Genomic DNA, 24,000 nt, shown 5'->3' on the forward strand with positions numbered 1-24,000 from the left:
GACACTTGCCTGATTATCATGACTTTCAAATCTCTTTGAGACTTGGTCTGACCAAGAGCATAACAACCAGAGGCGATTCTAGGGTCAGGTGGGGCCCCAAGCGAAAATGCAAGAAAAAGAGCATTTGAACCAAAATCGCCACTACTGTGGTAAAATGTGCCTTTTATTCACTATCTAGGAGCTTGGGGTCCCCAAGCGGCTGCCTGCCTTGCCTGGTGGCAAGATGCACCTCTGATAACAACAAACATTCTTAAACGGCATGGTTGACCCATCTGTATAAAAGACCCACCTCCCTTGGTTTGCTTCTGGTCGAGGGCAGAACAGGCTGAGCCAAACATTTCTTAGTCCCAATAGAACGTCTCTGCTTGAACAACGTCACTGCCTTGAACACGCCTCTACCCAGGATGGTTGGAAATGCTCAAAATTGACTATTTCCCGACAAAGTAGGTGGAGGTTCCCGCTGTCCCCACTGCTCATGAACAAGCTCTTTTCCTGAGCTAGTGTAGCTGAGCCGAAGGTGTTGTGTCACTGCGAGGGCGGAGCCTGGGTAGGTGGACGCAGCTGCCTTTACTCTAACACACTCCATCAGAGAGGACTCAACCCATCTTATTATATTCACAATCACACCCAAGTGCAATAGCCTCTCCATCATGTGGTGGGGCCTGATTGTGTTAAACGCAAAAAGAACGAGTCTATAAAAAGAACCCTAGCATACCGTAGTCCAATGTGAACTTGGCTGTCAATGCTACAGCTTGAGAGTATGTTTCTGTGTCTCTCTATGTGTGTGTGTGTGTATGTGTGTGTGTGTGTGTGTGTGTCTGTGTGTGTGTGTGTGCGTATGTGTGTTTGTGGACCACTATACACTACATGTGTGTGCGTGCATGTGTGTGTGTGTGTGGGTGTGTGTATGTGCAGCTTGAGTGTTTGTGCATTTCTATATGACATATTATGTGTGCGTGTGCATGCTTGTGTGTTTGTGCGTGTGCATGCGTGTATGTGTGTGTATATGTGCACGTGCGTGTGTACATGCATTGGTGCATGTGTGTGTGTGTAACTTTGTGCACACTGCACGCATGAATGTGTTTGTTTGCATGTGTCCTGACACGTGCATGACTGAGTGCGCTCTGCACATGTACTGTACACTATCTGTATAGTAGCGTGCGTGTGTGTGTGTGTGTGTGTGTGTGTGTGTGTGTGTGTGTGTGTGTGTGTGTGTGTGTGTGTGTGTGTGTGTGTGTGTGTGTGTGTGTGTGTATAGTGGTCCACTAGCCTCTTTGTTGTCTCAGATGAGGGCCTGGCAGCAGCCACGATACAGTATCTCAGTATCAGTATCAGTCTGAGTGCGTGTGCGTGTGCATATGTGTATGGAGCATCCTCTAAAACCTCTTGTGTCCTCTTCTCCCAGACGAAGGGCAGGCAGCAGCGATGGCGTCCAGCGTCAAGTCGGTATTCAGCCGGAAGGCCGTGGTGCGCATGCAGCTGCTGAAGGAGGTGGTGGGCGGAGACTCGTACCGCGTCAACAACAAGTACGACGACGACCACACCCCCTTGCCCATCACCGAGATCATCCAGCGATCGCAGCTCCTCATTGGCCAAGAGGTGTCCTACGACCTGCTGGGCAGCAACTGCGAACACTTTGTGACGCTACTGCGATACGGTGAAGGAGTTTCAGAGCAGGTCTCTCGCACTTCTCCCTCTTGTTGTTTCCCATACATATTGCACACACAGGCACGCACACACACACACACACACACACACACACACACACACACACACACACACACACACACACACACACACACACACACACACACACACACACACACACACACACAAAATCCAACACACATACAGATATGCCTATACACACAAGCGCACGTACACACTTGCAGCTTTGGGTCTCATGATGGGCCCCTTTTCCCATGTGAGCGTCAAAGTGAATGTTTTTTCTTTGAGTATGAAAGGCTGTTCATCCCTGTGTGATTGTGATAGTGAGTTGGTGCATCTTTGAGTGAATCTCCATCCCGTGTGTGTGTGTGTGTGTGTGTGTGTGTGTGTGTGTGTGTGTGTGTGTGTGTGTGTGTGTGTGTGTGTGTGTGTGTGTGTGTGTGTGTGTGTGTGTGTGTGTGTGTGTGTGTGTGTGTGTGTGTGTGTGTGTGTGCGTGTGAGTCAACACCCCTGTGTGAGTGTGCCCATGGTAAGGCATCTCTAATGGCGAGAGTGAGTTACTGTAACAGGCTTGACAGTCTGAGAACTAGAAAAGCGTTCAGAGAGCTCTCCTCTGCCCTCTGGTGGGCAGAAACACACATGCCCTGTGAATGTACAAACAAACAAACTTACACATAACTCGAACGATTTTATACTGTACCATTGATTGCGGGTGACTGTGTGCGTGTGTGTGTGTGTGTGTGTGTGTGTGTGTGTGTGTGTGTGTGTGTGTGTGTGTGTGTGTGTGTGTGTGTGTGTGTGTGTGTATGTGTGTGTGTGATAGTGAGCATGAGAATGAGTGTACATCTTTATGCTTGAGTGGGCGTGGTTTACAGTATTAACAGCATGTGTGCATTTTTTTTGCTCGTGCCAATGTGCATTGAGAGTCTGAAAGGGCTTGAAAGTGTACATCCTTGACATTGAGTGAATCCCTCTGAATGTGTCCTTTCTCTCCTCTCTGTGTCCAAAGGCAACGCGTGCCATCGGGGCCATCAGCCTGGTGACGGCTGCAGCCAGTGCCTTCTCCGTGCTGGGCCTGATCAACACACGCTCCAGGAACCGCCCCTTCTGATCAGGGACCGCCCCCCTCTGACACACGATCTCTCATTGACAACACCTACAACCTACACCTACAATCTACACCTACAACACCTCTCATCTCCACCCACATCGACAAATCCAGGAACCGCCACTTCACATCAGGGACCGCCCCTTCTGATCAGGGACCGCCCTCTCTGAGCACGGATCGCCCCCTCTGACATACGATCTCTCCTGGACAGCATCTCTCATCTCCACCCACTTCCTAGTACCAGGAACCACCTCTTCTGAACAACTACTGTACCTCTTATGTCCACCCACACTGGCAGGGAACCGCCCCTTCTGACGAATCTCCACCTCTCGTCCCCACACTGCCAGCTTCAGAAACCGCCCCTTCTGACCAGGGATCACCCCTTCTGAACAGGGACCACCCCTTCTGACCAGGGACCACCCCTTCTGACCAGGGATCACCCCTTCTGACGAATCTCCACCTTTTATCTCCAGCCACACTGCCAGCTTTAGGAACCACCCCTTCTGACCTGGGGCCGCCCCTTCTGACCTGGGGCCGCCCCTTCTGACCCATCTCCAGCTCCCATGTTTGAACTTGTTGACCTTATCGCTAAACCTAGTCTAAGAAGTGGCCGGATATTTCAGAAGCATCTACATTAGCACCACCTATACCCAACACACCAGCCCTCTGTCCCCAAGACCCTGACCTATCCTGGACATGCAACCCTGATGTTGCAAAACCCTTGCCTGACGACAAAAAATAATTATGGGCAAAATGAATTCATTACCATAACAATTCAACCAGGTGATCATTCAACCAGCCAATCACCTGGCTGAATTGGACAGGTAAATCCAAGCCATTTGGAATATGTGACACTGGATTGTAACTAATAAATCCATGTTGTCCATCACTGACAGATATAGGCTACAGTAGTAGGCCTATAATAAAATCCTACTCAGCATCTTCACAGCCGTTGTTCCCAATGACACACCTAACTAGGGTTGCCAACTGTCAATGAAAAAAATACGGGACACTTCATCCTGCCGGTGGTCTGGGGGTTGTCCCCCAGAAAAAATTGCATTTCTTAGATGTAATTTCTTGCATTTTAACGTCCTGTGTCCCGTTTCAGTTCAATACGGAACCCGTACTTTTATCTCTAAATACAGGACGATTCCGTATTTCAAGGGACGGTTGGCAACCCTACACCTAACTCACAATGACAAACAGTATCCTCGGATTGATGAACCATTACCCAGGTATGCAAGTTGATTAAAAAATAATAATAATAAAAAAAATAACATTCTGTGTCATATTCTCTAGCAACATTCAATCCATCCATGAACATCATTGTTGTCATCAGCAGGAGCCTCCCCATCATCAGTATGTGATTTTAAAAAGTCTGGTTTTAACAAGGAAGAAATAACTGAAATGCTGTCCAAAATGATACATGACAAGTGATGGAAAATAACCAATGATTTTGTTAATCTTCCTCACCATAAATTGCAGTTGTGCACTTATTTCACAAATGAATAAAATATGAGTTGTATTATATGATTTTCTGTGGTCATTTTTGTGATTTTTACAGAATTCTTGAGTACAAACATATTAGAAGTTGCAGCGATAAATCATTCAAAAGAAACATTGGAATGTGTTTCACTTAATCAGCTGCAGATGGCAGTAATGAGACAGCTGCGAACAGTTCGCCGTAGAAGAAGACAGAAGCATGTGTCCTCGTGACGTAATCTTTCTGCGCCGGTGAAACACACGTGTTGTGTTTTTCGAGTGGACTGGTCAGGAAGTTTACCTAAAGCTCTTCACTAAACTGGGGAGAACGTAGACATTAAAATGGGTAAAAAACTAAAGGTCGGAAAGACCAGAAAAGACAAATTTTACCATTTGGCTAAGGAGACAGGTGAGTGATCGGTGCTGTAGAATTTGCATTTTAAGCTGCAAAAATGGTATTGCTAACCACTGTTAGCTCTGCATGCCAGCTAGTTAAATGTCTACGTGTTCAGTTGTCTTTCTTTCAGACATGAACCTTTACACCACGTATCTGAATATTATGGCCATCTGCAATGTTCTTAACGTGAATGTTCATGGCAGTCTTGACATGCCTCTGTCTCTAAAGGAACATTGACTAATTCTAGTGGGCCTCCTCTTGTCAACATGGTGCTTTATACATGGGACACGATATGAAAATGCTCTGCTGAAGTCGGCGATTACTTTCTTTCACAGGGTACAGATCTCGTTCGTCTTTCAAGCTTATTCAACTGAACCGTAAATTTCAGTTTCTACAGAAAGCCAGGGCTCTGGTGGATCTTTGTGCGGCGCCTGGAGGATGGTAAGTGTAAACAGATCTGTTAGGCCTTAGCATGTCGCCCATAACAGAAAAGTAACGGGGTAAAGAAGTTTTAGAATTGAACTATTTAGTTTTCACTTGTCAATGCTTGACGTGTTGTGTGTCTGGATGGGAAACTATTGTATTGCAGACTATGTGATGTAAGAATAAACGTCCTCACTCTCTGATGTGCACAGAAGCGAGCCTAAAACCCAGAACTCGTGCAGATTCTCAACATGTTCTCCTGTTGTCATGTCGTTACAGGTTGCAGGTGGCGTCCAAGTTTATGCCTGTATCCAGCCTCATTATTGGTGGGTGTAATGTGGGTGTATGCCTTCGTGTGTGTGTGTGTGTGTGTGTGTGTGTGTGTGTGTGTTAAAGAATGTGTGATGCACAGTGATGTACAGTGTGTGTAGATGAGAGACTTTTATGTGTGACTGACTAGATGCCTTTTTGATATATTTTGGTATGTGATGAGATGTACTCATATGGTGTCTTGATCACTCGTAGGTGTGGATCTGGTGCCAATTAGGCCTATCCCAAATGTGGTGGCCCTACAGGAGGACATCACAACAGAAAAGTGCAGACAGGTGACGTTGACATTTCACATCTCATAACAGCTCTAAGAGAGGAAATATGGCTGTGCTGACAGCCCAGTGGTTACTTACCTGATGTTTTTCTGAAACCATAGTGTATGATGGAAATCCTTTGTTGAAAAAAGATGACCCAACAAAATCTGTCATGGCTCGTGTGGAAGGATATCTTGTGCATAATCTAAACTGTGCCCATCTGTTCCTTAACTGGTGCACCAGTCACATAATGTTTGTGTTGCTGGATTGTATTTTTTTTTACATTTTTAAAAAATCTTGATGAAGGCCACTGGACCAAATGTTTGCGAATGAGAACAATGTGCACATTTTTTTTTTTACTTTCTTTAAATCATCTGTCCATTTACCTTACCTGCCTGGTCGGCTGCCTGCATATATCAATATCATAACCTGTATCATATCTGTGTCATAACGTGGTCCTTTTCTCACGTGTCTACTCTCCTTGATGTCTCCTCAGGCTCTGCGGAAAGAGCTGAAGACCTGGAAAGTGGATGTGGTCCTCAATGACGGAGCCCCCAACGTGGGCGCTAACTGGCAGCATGATGCCTTCTCTCAGGGTTGGTTTTTTTAGAGTCTCTCTTTCTCTCTCTCGCTCTCTCTCTCTCTCTCTCTGTCTCTGTCTCTTATGCTCTCTCTCCCTCAGCGAGAGCCCAGAGCCCTTTTCAATGCAGCAAAATGCATCAGTCATGCATGTTATGGCTGTGCCCCATTTCTCCTCACTCCCACTTTACTCTGTCCGTAGTGGTGACCTATGACTTATAAACAGGCATCTGACATTATTTTCCCCGTTCCATTCTAGCCAACCTCACTCTCATGGCACTGAAGCTGGCCTGCGAGTTCCTGAACAAAGGGGGTACGTTCGTCACCAAGGTGTTCCGCTCCAAAGACTACCAGCCCCTGCTCTGGATCTTCCAGCAGTTCTTCAAGAAGGTCACAGCCACCAAGCCCCAGGCCTCCCGTAACGAGTCCGCTGAGATCTTCGTCATCTGCAATGGTAGGTAGCACTGCAGTGTATTGATCATCCACCTATGGTTAGGTCTCAATCGCATAGGTTTAGGCCAGGGGTCAGGAACCTATGGCTCTAGAGCCACATGTGGCTCTTTTGGGAACTGTATATGGCTCTTACTTATCTGGGGTTGCCAACCATCCCTTGAAATACGGAACGGTCCTATATTTATAAATAAAAGTACAGGTTCCATATTGAATTGAAACGGGACATGGGACGTTAAAATGCAGGAAATTACATCTAAGAAATACAACATTTTCGGGGGGAGGACTACCAGACCCTCGCCATAATGAAGTTGACAGTTGGCAGCCCTCTACTTACATGTTATCAATTAAAGCAATAACTTGACAGTACACTCTAAGATTGTTGGGTTTAATTGAAATACATGCTTTTAATTGTATTCAGTGTTTTTAAAATGGTATGGCTCTCGTGAAATTTTCTTTTTAAAAAGTTGGCGTTTATGGCTCTCTCCACCAAAAAGGTTCCTGACCCCTGGTTTAGGCCCTAAACCTACAGGATTTAGTTCAGTAGCTCTGGGTAGTGCAAGAAGACCGAATGTACACACATCCGTGCATTTATGATGAACATTTTGTTTCCTTCTTTTCTCTCTTAGGTTTTCTGGCTCCTGATAAAATCGATAACAAGTTCTTTGACCCCAAACACGCATTCAAAGAGGTGGAGGTGCAAGTGAAAACAGTCAAAGAGTTGGTCACCCAGAAGAAACCAAAGGTATGTGTGTGAGAGTGTGAGTCTGTGGAAGAAAGACTGCTTGTGATAAAGCATTTTCTGGAAATTTTGATATGGCTGTGTTTATCTCTGCTATCCAGTGTTATCCAGTGTGTGTGTGTGTGTGTGTGTGTGTGTGTGTGTGTGTGTGTGTGTGTGTGTGTGTGTGTGTGTGTGTGTGTGTGTGTGTGTGTGTGTGTGTGTGTGTCTTCTTCAGGCTGAGGGCTACGATGATGGAGATCTCACTCTCTATCACACCTTCTCCGTCAGTGAGTTCCTACGGGTAGAGAACCCGGTGGACTTCCTCAGCAAAGCCAGCGAGGTGAGCCTTCTGCTCTGATGTTCTCCACGACTCTGGGATCTTTCCATTGTCCTAATTTCCATCCTCCCTTGTGGTCTCATGATGACGTTGTAAAACGTCATTGACAACAGAAATTTAATTCAATATTTGCAATTGGGATGTTGAATGAGGGAAAAGTCCCCCGAAAGTTCTCGTGGCTGAGCTGATATCAGGGAAACTTTGTTTTCTCCGCTGTGTCAGCAGAGCGCGAGGCCACAAGGACAGGAGTTAGGATAATGGAGAGAAACCTGTGCCTGTCTGTATGTCATGAACAGTTTCACCGGACAAATGTTACTAAGACATGAAAGTGCTAGAAAACAAATAACAATTATTAATTACATACCGGCTGATGGATGCTATATTTTAGTTGTCATTTAATAAATGGCATTTAAGTTCCTTTATACAACGGCACACTTTTTTCATGTTAATTTGTGTGTGGCAAATATGGGATATGGTTTAGAAGTTTAGAAGCTGTTTTTCACGTGTATATGGATATTTTTGGTGGGTGTTTGCGTCTTGTTTGCACATTAACAGAATGCGCATTCCAAAACACAGTTTTTTATAATATCCAATTTAGTAGTTTAACACGCACCTGTAACAATGGAGTTTTTATTTCTTTCCATATGTTGTGTTTACATGTAAACAGATTTAAAAATTGCTACATTTAAAGATATTCGCAAGCGTGTAACCAGCACCTCAGTCATGAATCTTCTCTGTGCCAAACTTTGCTTTGTGTATCCTTTTGTAGATCACATTTGACAACGCTGAGCTGGAGTCCCACACTGCCACTTCTGAGGAAATCAAGGAGTGTTGTCGGGACATTAAAGTCCTTGGACGCAAAGAGCTCCGGTACGCTGTTTTGCTTTGCGTGTGTCTGTGTGTGGTTTGGTTGGGTGTGTACAAGAAGAACTACAGGAGGATGCCTGTGTGTATTTGTGTATGTGCTTGAGCCCTCAAATGCCCTCTTCCTGCATGTTGTTGCCAAGTTTGCGTGCTGCCATGTTACAGGAATGAGGCTGTTTTCTGTCTGCAGCAACAGTTTGAGCTAGAGCAAGACTAGATGTAATGTAACCAAATGTAAACAATAGCAGAGCTTCAAACAGTCCTGAACTAGATGTTGTACACTAATGCACCATTTTTTAGGGCAGTCATGGGTGAGCGGTTAGGGCGTCAGACTTGCATCCCAGAGGTTGTCGGTTCGACTCCCGACCCGCTAGGTTGGTGGGGGGAGTAATCAACCAGTGCTCTCCCCCATCCTCCTCCATGACTGAGGTACCCTGAGCATGGTACCGTCCCACCGCACTGCTCCCCATGGGGCGCCACTGAGGGCTGCCCCCTTGCACGGGTGAGGCATAAATGCAATTTCGTTGTGTGCAGTGTGCAGAGTTCACTTGTGTGCTGTGGAGTGCTGTGTCACAATGACAATGGGAGTTGGAGTTTCCCAATGGGCTTTCACTTTTTCACTTTCACTTTTTTCCTAAACAAGTTCTTATCTTCTGTGACAGTGAGGAGCACTTGAGATACTGATACAGACTAGTTGACTGTAAATGAATTACTGCAGTCAGTCTGAGAATCGCTTGCATTTTTTGTTAAACTTTTGCTGGAAATGGTGTGTCTGTTTCTGTGTGTTTTTAGGTTGCTGCTCTCCTGGAGGGCCAAGCTGAGGAGGTTTTTGTCCAAGAAGCTGAAGGAGGGCGCCAAGCAGACTGGCCAGGAGATCAGGTGTGTATTTAGTTTGGGGCATCCAGCTCTATCTGTACAATATATTGATAATATGTGTGGCCTGTGTACATAACACTGAGTGTGTGTGCGTTCCAGAAATGTTTGCTTTTTTACTATGGTTTTGTCTTCTTCCATTGACAAGTGTCAGTCCATTGGAGAATGAAAAGCTCAAATCAACACGTGATGTCTGTCTCTCTCTCTTTCTCTTTCTCTTTCTCTCTCTCTCTCTCTCTCTCTCTCTCTCTCTCTCTCTCTCTCTCTCTCTCTCTCTCTCTCTCTCTCTCTCTCTCCCTCTCTCCCCAATATCAGTCTGGGCTCAGATGAGGAGAGTGGCTCTGATGGGGAGGAGGATGAGGGCCCAAAGGCAGAGTCTGCTGCTGCAGGTGGTGATGATGAAGATAAGGATGATGAAGAGGATGAGATGGATAAGAAGCTGGCCTCGCTGAAAGCAGAGGAGATTGCGGAGCTCAAACGGTGAGGGCTTCCCTTCACCTTCATGGAGTAATAATGATAATTATAATAGATAACAAATGTTTTATAGTGCCCTTCATGGAGCCCAGGGTTGCTCTACAAAAGGAGATGGGGCTAAGGAATTGGGGAGAGGGGAGGGGCGAAGGCTCAAGGACCATAGTTTGCAGTAGTAGAGCACAAGCAAGACATTTTTTATAGTTGTGGTTTTAATAGATGTATTGTGTTCATCATGTCTAACTGTTAAATGAAGTCTTCAGTTTTTCTTTTGTTTCAGACATGTTAAGTTTTATCCTTTACTTGTCATGATTCGACGGTGTAACTTCCGTCTTCATCAAAGGCCCATCTTTCGTCTTTTTTTTGCTGAAATACAAATACTTTGTTGATCTAATCCCCACCCCCAGGGCCAAACTGCCACTGTTCACTGTCCATTTGGAAACATTCAGTTCTCCTCTTCAGTATAATGCTCTATGTGCTTTAGCTCTGTTTTTTTAATGTTCAATGGCACAGCATTTCCCCCTCTGTTATGAGTAGGGAGATTTCCCGCAGAGATTTTTCTCCAGTTATTTCAATACCTGTATGTGTTTGTGTTTAGTAAGAAGAAGAAGATCCTGAAGGAGAGGCGTAAGCAGAGGGAGAGGGTTGAGCTGAAGATGGATCTACCAGGCGTCTCCATCGCAGACGAGAAGGACTCTTCCATGTTCTCCCTCAGCACCATCAAGAAGGCCAAGGTGTGTGTGTGTGTGTGTGTGTGTGTGTGTGTGTGTGTATGTTGGTATTGCCGTGGTGTGTAACTGGAGTGTGTGTGGGGTTAGAGTATGTACTCAAGTATGCCATCATCAATTTATTTACAAAGTACTGCAGAACGTGACCAAAGTACCAGAGAATTTTAGAACCTTTCACATGGCCCTAGACATTTCTCAAGAAAAATAGACATTTTTCATCTCAATCTCTGTCCAAGAACAAAGGTTAAATGGGTGTTTCAACATGTAAAGAAACTATATGTTCAGTATCTAAAGTCAAACTTAAAGTCTGAGTTCTTCTGCCTCAAGTTCTGAAATTGATTTTGCTAACACTTGTAGGTGCCATGTTTACAAACATCAGTGGGTCCTACTTGTAAGTTCAGTGTTAAAACACACATAAAACGGCCACTTTGGATTCCACTTGTTGGTTCAATGTGAAAACAAGAGTTCTCTAACCTCTCTGGCTTTTGTCTCTTGGCCCTGTGTAATATTAGGGTTATCTAACTGTGGTTTGTCTTAAGGCCCTGGGCCAGGACTGCTGCCTGTGTGCTCTGTCTTTGGGCTCTGTGTAGGGGTGCACCGATACCACTTTTTTGAAAACCGATACAAGTTCGAGTACATTAATGTGTGTACTTGCCGATACTGAGTACCGATACCGATACCTTTTACCACCAAAATACAATGAAAATAAATGCATGGCCTTGTTTTTTTCCACCTGTGATATTTTTATTGTCCATTTCCATGTAGATTTAAATGTTAGTAAATGTATGAGGTGGCACTTTTTTTCCCATGCTGCTTTCAAGTCCACAGAACGTGACAAGATTTCGCATTGTTTTGTGTAATCGCAGTATCATTCCTGGTATCGGCAAGTACTTGACGAGTACGAGTAAGAGTATAATGAGCAGTATCGGGTGCATCCCTAGCTCTGTGTTAAAACTGTGCCCTTGTTACTGAATGCTCTAACTGTGGGCCCTGTGCAATGGCTGATCTGTGTGTAGGCCCCGAGATATCAGACTTCAAAAACTAAAACTAAACTGACACTAAAAGAACAAAAGGCATTTCCGACAACTTCATCGTGCATCTGAACTTACTTGGTTGGAATTTCATCGGACTTACTTCGTACCTACATCGGACCTAGTTGGTCTAAGGGTTTCGAGAAATCATAGTTGTTGGTTAGTTGTTGTGTCGGACTTCGTTCTGACAAGATTTTGTATTGTTTTGTGTAATAGCAGTATCATTCCTGGCAAGTACTTGGCGAGTACGAGTAATAGTATAATGAGCAGTATCGGGTGCCGATACCGATACCAGTATCGGTATCGGTGCATCCCTAGCTCTGTGTTAAAACTGTGCTCTTATTACTGAATGTTCTAACTGTGGGCCCTGTGCAATGGCTGATCTGTGTGTAGGCCCTGAGATATCAGACTTCTCTAACCTCCATGTTCTGTGTGTAGGCCCTGAGATATCAAGGTTCTCTTACCTCCATGTTCTGTGTGTAGGCCCTGTGATATCAAGGTTCTCTAACCTCCATGTTCTGTGTGTAGGCCCTGTGATATCAGGGTTCTCATCCTCTACGTTCTCCCTGTAGGCCTTGTGTGCGGTGAGTGGAGGGGACATGAAGGCTGCCGACGCGCTCCTGAACGAGGGCGAGGAGGCGGAGGATGACGTGTACCTGTCTGACGACGACGGCGTGGATAAGATCTCGCTGGCCTCCGACCTGGACTCAGACGACATGGAGGAAGTGGAGCAGCTGGAGAAGGAGCTGGACCAGAAGAAGCCCAAGAAAAAGTAGCGCATCACTTCCTGTTTCCTGTTCCTTTTGTAGTTTTCAGAGTGAGGGGTTCGCACACCTAAAATCCATTTTGTTGTTCTTTTATTGCTTCATTGCTGGAAGAGAGTCTGATGAAGACTGTTGAGTCAAAAGCGTAATCCAGCCATTAAGCACTAAAAGAACAAAAGGCATTTCCGACAACTTCATTGTGCATCTGAACTTACTTGGTTGGAATTTCATCGGACTTACTTCGTACCTACATCGGCCTAGTTGGTCTTAGGGTTTCGGGAAATCATAGTTGTTGGTTAGTTGTTGTGTCGGACTTCGTTCGGACTTACTTGGTCCGAAGGCTAATTTTGGTCGGATTCGAGAAACCCACCCCTGCCTGATTCAATTAGTTTTGTAAGCTGTTTGGTTGCATCCAGGGCTCTAAATTAACTTTTTCCACCACCAGCCAATTTGGCTAGTGGACATTTTTTCTTACCAGCCAAACAGAAGTTCAACTAGCCATTTTTTTTATCTCGCCAAAATAAACTATGCATTAGGCTAGGTTTTTTTTTCTAATTAAATGGTCATTTTGTCCAACTGTTTCTACAACACAGATACACTATAGGCCTGCATAGGCTACTATATGCCTACATAATAAGCATATTATAGGCTATATATTTTTTCATTATTTTTTAACTTCTGCTTTATTTTTTACTTTCGTTACTTAGGCCTAATTAATTTGATTAGTTTTTGTTCAATTCCTCTGAAAGCAGCTGAATCACATCACACAAGCCACTCACATAACAGATCTTTAACATAGGCCTACAGTAACCAAGCACACAGCCAAACACTACAAAACCTCACATACGCACACCCCAAGGAAGGAGAAGAGATGAGAGGAAAAAGAGAGGAGAGAGGAGGAGCTCTTCTCTACCATGCGCAACAAAATGACAAGAAGCCTAGTTTAATTAAAAGTAAATAATATCTCGGGAATCTTCGCTTCCTTTGTTACTTCCACAGCTTCGTCGTTGGTTGCTTTTTTTCCCTTTTCGATGGCGTGGGCTTTCCAACTTAGTTGCGCCAGGACTCTGAACATTTCAGAAGACAACTGAACTGACAGCTACGGTCACACTCTGACAGTCGGCTCTCCTCCTCTGCCCTGGTCGCTATTTCATTCCACAACAACTCATTTTTAACGTCACTATTTACAATTACTACTAGCATTCACCAACACACAGAACCTTGCTCTAACCCCCGCCACATTCTCATCACTCGCACAAAACGTCTACACAACAGAAGTAGCGCTATGCATAATCTGCGTAAGTCCTGTTATTGAAACGGTCAGGGTCTCACTGCTTAAAAAATGCAGCCTGTTACAGCAAGGTTCATATAGTAATAATAGCAGTAGTGACGTTAAAAAGGTTGTAGCGAAAGCGACGAGAGCATAGGAGGAGAGCTGCCTGTCAGAATAGTGTGAGCGCAGCTTAGCTGACAGAAGGCTGGTCGTCTGAAATGTTTTCAAACCTGGCGCGCGCAACAGCATGGAGTTGACGCTGGATGCACTGGAAAGCCCACGGTGGGAGGCTATCTCGTGACGCTAGTGTCCATGGGTAATGTAGGAAATCTCGCCGTATTACGTTCATCAGAGCAGCGGTTTACCGTTCATAAGTTACTGTACTCGGGCGCTACTAGCCAAATTGGCGGGTAGGTATTTTTTTTCTACTAGCCAAAATGAATTTTCACCCGTGTTTGGCGTGTTGGCGTGTGTTAATTTAGAGCCCTGGTTGCATCTATAGTTCTAATGATTTATTCTGTGTGCTGATTGGCTGGTCTAATTTTGTGTTCTCTGTGCTGATTGGCTGTAGGGTGTCCTTCAATGCCCCTGAGGATGATGAGGAGGAGGAGGAAGGCAAGGGCAACGAGCTGCTGGTGGACCTGGAGGACCAGGATGAGAAGAGGGAGCGCGAGACCAGCATGTGGTTCAGCAAGGTCAGATAACACACACACACACACAGACAGACAGACAGACAGACAGACAGACAGACAGACAGACAGACAGACAGACAGACAGACAGACAGACAGACAGACAGACAGACAGACAGACAGACAGACAGACAGACAGACAGACAGACAGACAGACAGACAGACAGACTCTCCAATCGACTTCCATGGAAACAATTAAAAGACCAGCATGTGGTTAAGCAAGGGATGAACTGACATGAGAGCGTGCACACAAACACATACACACACAGGCTTTTGTTAAATTTTGGAAACAAATGGATGTAAACAGACAACGCCATCAGTCATTTCAAATATGATGTTGGGTCAATTGTAGTATCTAGTTTCCCACAGACCCCTCTCTCAGTCGATGTCCAGTTGGGTGGGAGATGGGTTTGATTCCTTCTGCACAACACGTGCAAGTCTATTTTATATTGTCATTAAGACACCAGTTTAGTTATTTAATTAGAAATTAAGGAAAACTGTAGTGAAGTAGGTATTTCGCTTGAACTTGGAGTTTTTTGTGTGTGCGTTGCCAGTGTCCTGAGTTTGTAACTGTGCTGTGGTGGTCTGTAGGGGATCTTCTCTGAGCTGGAGATGGACCAGGAAACCGATGCCGTCAACGAGATCAGGCAAACGCAGAAACTGCAGGAGAAACAGGCCACAGGTGTGTGTCTGTGTATGTGTGTGTCAAACAAAGATCTGTGTACACGGTGTAAGTTGTTTGTTTTGTGCATGAGCCATAAAAAATTGAACTGTACTATGTCACCTCAAGAAAAGACTTTGTATGCATGCGTGTCTGTGATTTTCTTACCCTGTGCTATGATCGCCTCAGGTAAAGGCCGTAAGAGGAAAGCTGAGGAGGAGCTCTCAGCAGAACAGGAGGAGGAGGAGGAGGAAACGGCGGGACCTTCACAGGAGATGGAGCAGGAACAGGAACAGGACGAGGAGAGCGACAGCGACTCTGACGACAGCACCGACGATGAAAAGTGAGTGGAGAATGACGTTTTATTAGGAGCACATGTCAGGGTGGTACAACCACAGCTTATGTCACTATTGTATGGGTTTTTAAAATGAATTTTTGGGCATCAGCTGTTGTTCTGCCACCTGAGGTCTGAGCCCAATAAGATGCCATTGACCCATGTATAGTCAGGAGGTTCATCAGTCTTCCCGACTTTCGGACATTGTATATAGGTGGAATTTATGTTGGATCCTTCAGCTTCAGCTGCTCTCTGGATTTTTTTTCCTCATGATTTCCATTAGCAGTTACAGATTGACAAACTGATGTTTTTCTGATTTGATTTTTGCAGCTTTTAACAGAAGAGAGGGTCGCTAATGTAGGGTTTATGAGAAGCAATTACAGAGAGGCATTTTAAAGTTTATAGCCTATCATTTTATGCGAGAACGATGCCGTCTGATGGATAAATGAGCGACCACTTGCATTAGCTGGGGAGGAGTAAGTCTGTCTCAAAGTTGGAGCAGTTTCTCCCTAGTGAGATAGATAATGAATGGGAAAAAAACCAAAAAGCAGACTGTTTAGAAAATGTGCTACCTCTGGGAGAGGGCATCAAAGCCCAGACAGGATAACAGAAGCTGAGGCTTTGGCAGGATGGGTGATGAGGAGAGGCTGCAGCAGTTTTGCATGGTTGTGCCAGGACTAGTCTAGCTACCATCAGTTGAAGCTTTTTCTTCCTCCCAATAGACAGATCCAAGAGATGGAACCTTTATTGTCCTCTTGAGGGAAATTAGTTTTCACACGTCGTGAAACTGTCAACACCACCACCTAACCTCAATACCAGACGAGAGCAACAATATGAATAGACTGTAAACTGTACTGTACATGTGACACAGAGAAAAACACTGCCTCTTCCACAACACTGATGTTGTCTCTTTTTTCCTCCTCCAGTGACATTGCTCAAATGAAGAGGTCGGCGGGGTCGCGTGGTGACCAGGGAGACGGTGGGGATGAGGATGACTTCCAGGTGGTGCCGGTGGAGAGCACTAGTGAGTAGACCTTAACCCTAATCCTACTCATTTAGCAGGAATTAATCATTTCTTTTCTAACGTAAAATGCTTGACTTTATTGATGAACATCAGCATATGCAATGCAGGGGTGTCAAACTCATTTCGGTCCAGGGGCCACAAACAGCCAATTTGATCTCTAGTGGGCAGGACCAGTAATGTAATTGCGAAATATCAGGAATTTCTGTGTCATATCGGAACTGCATTATCATCAATCCTCTCAATGTGGATGCGGGCAGGTATATCAAGAGGATTGACTGTAAATGGCGAACAACAATATTGTTCTCAATTGGTTGAAAACCTGAAAACTCAGCCACCTGCAGCAAACTTGTAATGGGCTAGAGATTTTCTTCTTTTTTGACATTCTTAAGTTTTATTTCTCTACAAGTCTGGGGCTGTATTGTACCATCTGGCTGGCCGCATCCGGCCCTTAGTCTTTATGTTTGACACCCCTGATGTAATGAGTTATGACTTAGTTTGGTGGCAACCAATAGAATGTCGAACATTTTTAAAACATGACCTTCGGGGGGCGCTGTGGCCCAGCGCGCTAAGCCCCCCACATATGGGCTTGCATGCCTATTGTAACGTTTTTTTTTTGCCACCTACAGTATGGTCATACACTAACACTGCTCCCCTGTCTGTCTGCTGTGTGCAGGTAAGAAGGCGCGCATCCTGACTCCAGAGGGGCTGGCCCTAGGAACGGAGATCGCCACCTCCAAGAAGAAAACCAGGGATCTGGTCGACGGATCCTTCCACAGGTGTGTGCGTGCATGCGTGCGTGAATTGTGGGGTCCCCCAGGGCTCCATTCTGGGACAACTACTGTTCAATCTGTATATGTTGCCACTGGGACACATTATCGAAAATAACTCCATAAATTAGCATAGCTATGCGGATGATACCCAGCTCTACTTATCTATGTCCCCCAATGACTACACCCCCCTTGAATCACTCTATCATTGCATGGACCAAATTAACAAAAGGATTTTGTTAATGTTTGTCTCACAACTTCCTCCAGCTGAACACAGATAAAACTGAAGTAATTATATTTGGGAAAAGAGAGGCGAGACAAAAGATTGCTACTATCCTTGAAACAAAGGGACTGAAAGCAAGGGAAACAGTTAAAAATCTCGGGGTCCTCATTGACGGTGACCTAAACTTCAACAGTCACATGAAAGCCATTACTAAGTGTGCATTTTATCACATAGAAAACATCTCTAAATTTAGGGGCCTTATGTCTAAACATGATCTGGAGAAGCTAATACATGCCTTCATTTCTAGTAAGGTTGATTACTGTAACAGTCTTTTTACTGGCCTCCCCAATAAGACCATTAAACAGCTTCAACTTGTACAAAATGCAGCAGCAAGGGTTCTTACAAAAACAAGGAAGTTCGACCACATTACTCCAATTTTAAGATCGCTGCATTGGCTCCCAGTAAGCTACAGAATTGATTTTAAGGCAATGCTACTTGTGTTTAAATCATTAAATGTAATGGGACCCACATATCTACTGGATATGTTTCAGCTGTATGCACCAACCAGGTCACTAAGGTCAACGGAGAAGAATTTGCTGATGATTCCAAATGTCAAAACAAAGTTTGGAGAGGCAGCCTTTAGCTTCTATGCTTCAAAGCTTTGGAACCAGCTTCCAGATTACGTAAAAAATGCACCCAATATTGATAGCTTTAAATCTAGACTCAAGACAAAGCTGTTCTCAGATGCTTTCCCCTAGCTTAAATTACACATCATTCTTTTTATTACTATTATTATTATTTTTTTATGTTTATTTAATTTTTTTATTTAATTTTATTATTATTTTTACCTTGTGTTTTATCTTAATGTTTTAAATGTTTTTTGACTCTAATTTATTTCCTTCTTTCTTCCCTGTTTCCTTTCATTTACATTTGTTAACTTTGTGAAGCACATTGAGTTGCACCTGTGTATGAAATGCGCTGTATAAATAGCCTTGCCTTGCCTTGCCTTGCCTTGCCATGTGTGTGTGTGACAGAGTGAGATGTAGTTGGTGCGCTGTTATGGTTGTGTGATTGCATGTGCACACGTGTGTGTGCGCGTGACCATGTTGGTGTGTGTCTTTTAATTATATGTATCAAATGTGACGGCCAACCTTCACCAGACACCCGATAGTGTACCTTTCATATTTGACGAGAGATTTTGCGGGACATTTACAAATAGTGTGAATTTCCATCCCCAGTGCATGTGTATGTACAGAAAGGGTGTGGACATAACCTAAGTGTGTGTGTGTGTGTGTGTGTGTGTGTGTGTGTGTGTGTGTGTGTGTGTGTGTGTCTCAGGTTTGCGAGCTCGGATGAGAAGTGGACCGTGCCAGCGTGGTTCGCGGACGACGAGAAGAAGCATCGCCGGAAGCCCATCCCCCTCTCCAAGGAGATGGTGGAGGAGTACAAGCAGCGCTGGAGGGAGATCAACTCCAGACCCATCAAGAAGGTCGCAGAGGCCAAGGGCCGCAAGAAGAGACGGGTGAGACACACACACACACACACACACACACACACACACACACACACACACACACACACACACACACACACACACACACACACACACACACACACACACACACACACAGCTCACAGAGACACACATACCAACAATAAGCTCTCCCACACAAACATACAGCGTGCACGCACACACACACACACACACACACACACACACACACACACACACACACACACACACACACACACACACACACACACACGATGCTCACCGAGGCGCACATACACACAGGAAGCTCACCCGAGACAGACATACACACCCGAGACAGACATACACAAAGACGTACATGCTTGCACAGTTCACATGCATTGACATGTGCACACTACACCATACTGCACGTGAACTCAGCCACACATGTATATGTATGCGCAGGATGTTGAGTTCTCATATCTACCACACCATCTGTACATGCATGCTGGCCAATAAGACAATGACTGTCAAAAATGTACCAATTTGTTTCAAAACCCATTGAATGCCGAATCAAATCTAGTAGCAACAATAAATCACCTCATCTGCTTACCCTATACAGTATTTTGAAATGAGGCACAGAAAAACAAATCTAATCAAGGTTCAGATGAAACTATGCATCATCCAGCTAGCAAGTGCCTCACAGTCGTAGAACAGTAAAGGAAAAGGACAAAGAGAAGATCGAGCTGAAGCACTCTGCAGCTTAAACATTTTCTCTTTTTTTGAACGTTTAAATGTTATGACCTCTTCTAAGTCCTCCATAGTATTTTATGTGTCCGTAGCTCTAACCCAAATCATGCTGTGGCTTTACAATCATCCAGCATGGCCTGGGTTGCTGGCATTCTCGCCATAATGACAAAAAGCACCATGGTTGTCGATGTGTTAAACAAAATAGTCACTTTAAAAATGTCCTGTGCAATAAATTAGATTTTTAAACAAACAAGTCAAGGAGGCTTGCTAGGGGGCTTCTTTCCCACAGTGACAAAGATCTCAAACCTCTAAAAAGTGTGTTTTGTTTGTTTGTGTGTGTGTGTGCAGATGCTGAAAAAGATGGAACAGGCCAAGAAGAAGGCTGAGGCGGTGGTGAACACCGTGGACATCTCAGAAAGAGAGAAGATGGCCCAGCTCAGAACGTTAGTCACACACACACACACACACACACACACACACACACACACACACACACACACACACACACACACACACACACACACACACACACACACACACACACACAGGGCATCGTTGCCATAGCCCTATCAAATGTAATCTTTGTCCCTACATTAATGCTGGCAGTTACAATGGGTACAGCGTCTGGATGTGCAAGAGTGCGTCCTTGTAACCCTAACTAACACCACCGTAGCCACGTTGTGTGCGGCCATGTTAAACACACACACACACAACTTCCTGATAATTCCATGGCCATCCCTTTATCCATTTCTCTCTCTCTCTCTCTCTCTCTCTCTCTCTCTCTCTCTCTCTCTCTCTCTCTCTCTCTCTCTCTCTCTCTCTCTCTCTCTCTCTCTCTCTCTCTCTCTCTCCACAGTTTCACAAACACTGCTAAACTCTATAATTATGCCTGTGCAAACAACAGAAGTTTGTACACGGCTCATGTTCTCCCTTGAGACCTATTCTGCAAACATCCCATTTAAGCATAGGAACGCACCCAACCAGAATACTGCAACTCCCATCACGATGATCAGTCTTGGAGATCTCTTATCAAGGCCTTCAGTATATTTTCACCATCCTCCTCTTCCTCCTCCCCTTGCTCCTTCTCCTCCTCCATCATCCATTTTCCCCTTTCTGCTCCCCTTGTTTCTTCTTCCACTCCTCCTGAAAATCTGTTTAGAACTCCTGATTAGGGTTCCGGGAAATGTGAAATGTGACCATTTCTTTATTCCCAGTAAAAGGGTCTTCTTTTTCACGGTTTTGATTTGAGTCATTTTCAATTATTAAATGATTTTTAAAACTGGATTATCTTAGAAGTACTGTATATGCAATGCTTGTACATCAATTGCCAATCATTAATTCATTTATTAATGGGCATCGGCAATGGTGGTACTGTACCACCTGACATCTGTTGCACACAAAAACATCAATGACCCATGCGGCTGGATACCTTCATTTCCACTGCTGGAAAGAATCAAATGAAAAGAGATAGGACGGCACTCTTTAGTGCCCGTCCGACACTGATAAAGGTTTAGACCGAAAAGTCTGACGGGCAATAAAGTACAAAACGAATAGGAGTGTTGTCCTGTCTCTTTTCTTTTGAATAATTTCTTACAGATATGAGTTCCCAGTTGCTCTTTATTTGTTAGTATTGAGCGCGCTATGAAGCTTATTTTGATTCATTCTGGCATTAACAAATTCTCTTGTTGCTTCCTCTCCCGTTCCCCTTCCCCTCACTGTAGCATCTACAAGAAGGCAGGCGTGGGCAAGGAGAAGCGCGAGGTGACCTACGTGGTGGCCAAGAAGGGCGCGGGCCGCAAGGTGCCCCGGCCGTCGGGCGTCAAGGGCCTCTTCAAAGTGGTGGACTCCCGCATGAAGAAGGACATGCGCGGCCAGCAGAGGGCGGAGCAGCGCGGGGCCAGGGGGGCCAAGGGAGGACGAGGAGGGGGTAGGGGAGGTGGCGGCGGAGGGAGAGGAGGCTTTAAGGGCAGGGGAGGTGGAGGTAGAGGTGGAGGCGGTGGTGGCCGAGGGATGGGCCAGAGGGCTGGAGGCGGTGGCAGAGGAGGCGGTGGCAGAGGAGGCGGGGGCAGAGGAGGAAGAGGACGCAAGTAAATGTGGAAGTATGCCCTGACCTCCCCCTCCCCACAGACATCTTGCCCTCCTCAACTCCTCACACTTTCTGTGACTTTTGATTGACTGTTTCAGTCCAGTTCTTGGAAATAAACGGTCTTTACTGCCTGGGAATGGAGCTAAATACCCACTGAACCGCACTTCACATTCAGAAATGTGGTGTGTTGTGGGTACTTTTGTTATTTTCTATGGTCAAGATATCTCCTTGACGACCTGCTGGAGGTTTAAAAACTTTGCCTCCTGAGAGGCGAGAAGCGTGGTGTTGTGTGTAAAGCAGTCACTGTAATGTCTGTCTATGTACACATGCGTGCGTGCGCTGTTGTCGTACACCAGTCTGTATGAGAGGTGAAATGTATGGTGGAAAGACATCTCTCTGATAAATACTTAACTGTACAAATGGGTTTGTACTGTTTGGCTACTGTGCATCAGTTGCAAATCATTGTAAGCAAGAATAAATTACAAGAATTGTAAATCTTTTCAATAAATTCGTTGAAAGCTTTGAATTTTGTTCCAGTTGTGAACTTGCAATGTGCAGCGCGTTGGCCTCCGGGCCTTAGTTTGCCCACCTCTTCCCTAACAGAATACCACTCCAATGGCACACATACTCTGGCTTTAAGTACATTAGCCCACAAAACGTACACACACCCAAACATGCCTAACCTAAGAGTCTACCCGGGCCTGGGCCAGGCATCAGTGCAGTATAGACACAAAAGAGAAGAGTCTTAAGGCCTACTTGCTTCTTGAAGGTGGAGAGAGAGAGATGACCCTCTTGCTGCCTCTGGAAGTGTTCCGCCACTGACCGAGAACAGTAATAACTTCTGTATCATTGTAGCTATAGTTATTCATGACGAACTTGTAGTTCTAAGGGCTGGAAATAAATGTTTTAATCATTTAACTTTTCAATTGCAATTAAATTGACTTCAATTCATATACACTTGCTCGCCATTGCCCCCTATGTGCAAGGAAGTGTTGCACTTCTGCTGCTTCTTGCCACGTGACCCTGCTGATGCTGCTGCCGATATTAAGTTCACAGCAATTCTTGCTTTTTTTTGTCCTCCACTCAGAGACAGAAGCTGAATAGTTTAAAATGTTGCAGTGATAGTGGCCACAGTTGCTACAAGCATGTGAACAATATAGTGCCAAGTAAGCTTAAGCACATTAAAGTGACTGAAGAGATTGTTGAGGGGAGCAAATTTTGGACAAACTCAAAATGGTGTGTTGGGTATTCCAATGTGTTGTAGCTCTTCTTTTCGATGATGGTTTTGGAGTAGGCCTAAGTTAGTTTATGTTCTCCACTGAGGGAGAGATGTTACAAGAATCTCACTTTGCATTCTTTATACTGTTCCGTGTATTGGTTATTGTTCACTTATTGTGTAGGGCCTATTGTTCACTTATTGTGTATTTTGAACAGGTTTGTGAATTTCAAATAAGAATTTTGCAGCAGTTGATAAATGTTTGGTTTTTGACGGCGGGTAAATGAAGAGGCGGGTGTAGGCTATTGTTAAACATGGCGAAGAGATTTCTTTCTACCTCTAGTGATTTTTTCCCCTACAATGACTAAATGATTATGACTATGATTTTTTTCCCTCCTTTGTACAGTTTTTCTCAAAATAATAGCAGCAGCATCTGTAACTAGGCTATCTTTACTGGTAAATATGCCATCCATGCAGTCTCATGTTCATATTTCAACAGTGATTCATGGACACAGATGTAGAACGATAGGCCTAAGTAGGCTAGCCTATTTGATCCCTTGCTGATTTTGTTGGCTTGTCCAGTAAGGAAAACGCAATCAGTCTACAAACCCCAACTCCGGTGAAGTTGGGACGTTTGGTAAACAGTGAATAAAATCAAAATGCTATCATTTTCAAAACATTCAATCTATTCATTAGATGGAGAATAATGAAAAGACAGCATATTAAGTGTTAAAACCGAGACAAAATATTGTTTTGGGGGACATATATACTCATTTCTAATTTGATAAATCCAACACGTCTCAAAAGAGTTGGGAAGGGGACAATAAATGGCAGCAAATGTCGAAGACTAAAAACAAAACAAAAGACAACACTTAACAGTTAAATACATTAACCGATGAGATGATTTTATATTAAAAAAACAGTGTTAATTCCTATCTTGGACATGATTTCACCAGCTTAAATGGTGGGTGTATTCCTTGTCATGTTTTGCAATGTTTTCCTTTCTGTAGTGCTTACAGTGT

At 44.5% G+C, this 24,000-nt stretch overlaps 2 protein-coding genes across 2 annotated transcripts in view; both read left to right on the forward strand.

Moving 5' to 3' along the window:
* Window positions 1-2,779, forward strand: part of plaat1 (phospholipase A and acyltransferase 1) — a 7,033-nt gene extending 4,254 nt beyond the window's left edge. The window contains exons 4-5 of the mRNA XM_063200320.1: window positions 1,406-1,677; window positions 2,678-2,779. Coding sequence (XP_063056390.1) covers window positions 1,406-1,677; window positions 2,678-2,779 — 374 coding nt within the window. The remainder of the gene's footprint in view (window positions 1-1,405; window positions 1,678-2,677) is intronic.
* A 1,740-nt stretch (window positions 2,780-4,519) lies between these two features.
* On the forward strand, window positions 4,520-22,288 carry ftsj3 (FtsJ RNA 2'-O-methyltransferase 3). Its single transcript, XM_063202019.1, has 21 exons — window positions 4,520-4,667; window positions 4,991-5,096; window positions 5,358-5,404; window positions 5,604-5,683; window positions 6,159-6,258; window positions 6,501-6,695; window positions 7,321-7,436; window positions 7,651-7,755; window positions 8,522-8,622; window positions 9,409-9,495; window positions 9,805-9,969; window positions 10,559-10,694; window positions 12,292-12,491; window positions 14,328-14,451; window positions 15,038-15,128; window positions 15,297-15,450; window positions 16,368-16,465; window positions 17,139-17,241; window positions 18,794-18,977; window positions 20,025-20,119; window positions 21,398-22,288. The coding sequence occupies exons 1-21, from the start codon at window positions 4,601-4,603 to the stop codon at window positions 21,765-21,767; spliced, it is 2,724 nt and encodes a 907-aa protein (XP_063058089.1). The 5' UTR covers window positions 4,520-4,600; the 3' UTR covers window positions 21,768-22,288.
* Window positions 22,289-24,000: the final 1,712 nt, after the last annotated feature.

Source organism: Engraulis encrasicolus, chromosome 6, assembly GCF_034702125.1.
Source record: "Engraulis encrasicolus isolate BLACKSEA-1 chromosome 6, IST_EnEncr_1.0, whole genome shotgun sequence".
In the NCBI taxonomy this organism is placed as follows: domain Eukaryota; kingdom Metazoa; phylum Chordata; class Actinopteri; order Clupeiformes; family Engraulidae; genus Engraulis; species Engraulis encrasicolus.